The sequence below is a fragment of the Peromyscus leucopus genome, chromosome 15 (genome assembly GCF_004664715.2).
Source record: "Peromyscus leucopus breed LL Stock chromosome 15, UCI_PerLeu_2.1, whole genome shotgun sequence".
NCBI lineage: Eukaryota > Metazoa > Chordata > Mammalia > Rodentia > Cricetidae > Peromyscus > Peromyscus leucopus.
In genome coordinates, this window is record NC_051076.1 from 67,107,487 (window position 1) to 67,110,101 (window position 2,615).

General features: G+C 55.0%; 1 protein-coding gene across 1 annotated transcript; it reads left to right on the top strand.

Moving 5' to 3' along the window:
• Nucleotides 1-325: 325 nt before the first annotated feature.
• Nucleotides 326-2,164, top strand: LOC114680899 (5-hydroxytryptamine receptor 5B-like). The gene is made up of 2 exons (XM_037211068.1): nt 326-478; nt 940-2,164. Exon 2 carries the CDS (start codon nt 1,114-1,116, stop codon nt 1,933-1,935), a length of 822 nt encoding a protein of 273 aa, XP_037066963.1. The 5' UTR covers nt 326-478; nt 940-1,113; the 3' UTR covers nt 1,936-2,164.
• The last annotated feature ends 451 nt before the right edge of the window (nt 2,165-2,615 follow it).

The window sequence follows — 2,615 nt, forward strand, 5'->3', positions numbered from 1 at the left end:
TTTGAAGTATGAAAATGAGAAGAGGATGTTGGTGGAGGGTGAAGAGATTTTCACCTAAGTGGATTTTTGTTTTTTTCTTCCCTTAAGAGTAGATGAGAATAGCTGCTGGGCTCTTGCCTACCGTGGGCAAACCCCCTGAGTTCATCCCCAGCACCACAAGACAAAATTAAAGTTTCAACAACAAAACCTCTGGCTTGAACTTGGAAGAGGGTGATAGAACTATTAGAAATCGGGCGCAGGGAAGCACGGGAAATTAGGGCTTGGCAAGCAGGTTGGAAACTGTCCCTCTTCCAGACCTCTGCCAACAGCTTCAGCCTGGAGCTTTTTTTGCACAAAGCGCCCGGGTGGGGGTGGGGGATAAACTCCAGCGCCCAAGAAGCTCTCCCTATGAGCTGGGCACCAAGCAGTCTGGATGAAGCTGGTCTTAGGACTTTCTATTTCACGCACTCCAATATTTGGTACTCTTGTCCGGATACAGGTAGAATCGGGACTCCAGGACACCACAATGACTTTGTCTCGGACTCCAATGTCTTCAGTGTCTAACCGAGCTACCGAGTCCGCGGGAGGGGGGGTGCGGGGGGTGCGGAAGTGGTGGCTACAGAATCATGACGGGATTGTTAGAAACCTTCCCCTGAGGCGAATGCTGCTAGGATTCTCTCTGCCGGCCTTGGCTGGAGACGGCTGAGACAGCGTTACAGCTCCATCTCCTATTGGTGGCGGCTCCAAACCTCCTCCGCCCACTTCAGCCCACACCAGGAGCCCATGGGTTCCAGACGCTATCCAGGAGAGGTCTCCCTGAGCCATCCCTGCGCTCAGACATCGGTCCCCAGCCCTCAGCAACCGGTTACCCTGAAGACTACAAAGGGACCGGGAGAAATTGATGTGCTGGGCAAAGCTGGACTAAGGGGTCCCGCTCATTTTTTTTTTTTTTTTTCTCAGCTGGAGAAGAGAGTCCACGAAAGCCACCGAAAGAAGCGCCAAAGGGAGGCTGCAGTTTGGAAAAAGGACCAGGGTGGAAAAAGGACCACAAAGTGCCCCTCCAATTTCGCCACCTACCCACAGTCCATGCAACCACGCGCGCATCTCCTGCCCAGGAGCCCAAGTCCCTGAACAATGGAAGTCTCTAACCTCTCAGGCGCCACCCCTGGCAACGCCTTTCTCCCGGGGCCAGAGAGCTACAGTGACAGCCCAATTTCCGGCAGGGGCGTGGGGTCCACCCCAGGTGGGCTCATCTTGCCAGGCCCGCCCTTCTCTGTCTTCACCGTGCTCGTGGTGACTCTCTTGGTGTTGCTGATCGCTGCCACTTTCCTATGGAATCTGCTAGTTCTGGTGACCATCCTGCGCGTCCGCACCTTCCACCGCGTGCCACATAACTTGGTGGCCTCGACAGCCGTCTCGGACGTACTTGTGGCGGCCCTGGTGATGCCACTGAGCCTGGTGAGCGAGTTGTCGGCTGGGCGACGTTGGCAGCTGGGCAGGAGTCTGTGCCACGTGTGGATCTCCTTCGACGTGTTGTGCTGCACGGCCAGCATCTGGAACGTGGCGGCCATCGCCCTGGACCGCTACTGGACCATCACGCGTCACCTACAGTACACGCTGCGCACCCGGCGCCGCGCTTCGGCGCTCATGATCGGGGTCACCTGGGCACTGTCCGCGCTCATCGCGCTCGCCCCGCTGCTCTTTGGCTGGGGCGAAGCCTATGATGCTCGGCTGCAGCGTTGCCAGGTGAGCCAGGAGCCCTCCTATGCCGTCTTCTCCACCTGCGGAGCCTTCTACCTGCCTCTGGCCGTGGTGCTCTTCGTCTACTGGAAGATATACAAAGCCGCCAAGTTTCGCTTCGGCCGCAGACGGAGGGCTGTGGTGCCCTTGCCTGCCACCCTGCAAGTGAGAGGGGCTGGTTGTGGATTTGGGGGTGGGGGACCCTGGGAAGGATGAAATTTAGAGAAAGGGAAGAGTGGGACAGAGCTGGGATACTGGAGCATAAGAGGAAAAACTGTCGCGTATGGAACGCGGGAGGAGATGGCCATCTGCTCTTTAGGAGAGCACATGGAGTGGCTTATCGCTGATGCTTCTAGTGAACCACCTGCGGGATAGGCACCTGTGGAGATGGGTTCTTCACGTGCACATTAGGACTAGTGCTGGAGCCTCCAAACCTCAAAAGTTGTGTGTGTGTGTGTGTGTCTCTGTGTGTCTGTCTGTCTATCTATATGTGTGTGTGTCTCTCTCTGTATCTGTCTGTGTGTGTGTGTGTGTGTATGTCTGTCTGTCTCTGCGTGTATGTGTGTGGTGTGTGTGTGTCTGTCTGTCTCTGAGGTGTGTGTTTGTGTGTGTGTGTGTCTGTCTCTGAGGTGTGTGTGTGTGTGTGTGTGTGTGTAGACAGAGTCTCATGAAGCCCAGACTAGACTCCAACTTTCTTTGTAGCCAAGGATAATCTTGGATTTCTTTTTTTTTTTTTTTTTTTTTTTTTTTTTTTTTTTTTTTGGTTTTTCGAGACAGGGTTTCTCTGTGTAGCTTTGCGCCTTTCCTGGAGCTCACTTGGTAGCCCAGGCTGGCCTCGAACTCACAGAGATCCGCCTGGCTCTGCCTCCCGAGTGCTGGGATTAAAGGCGTGCGCC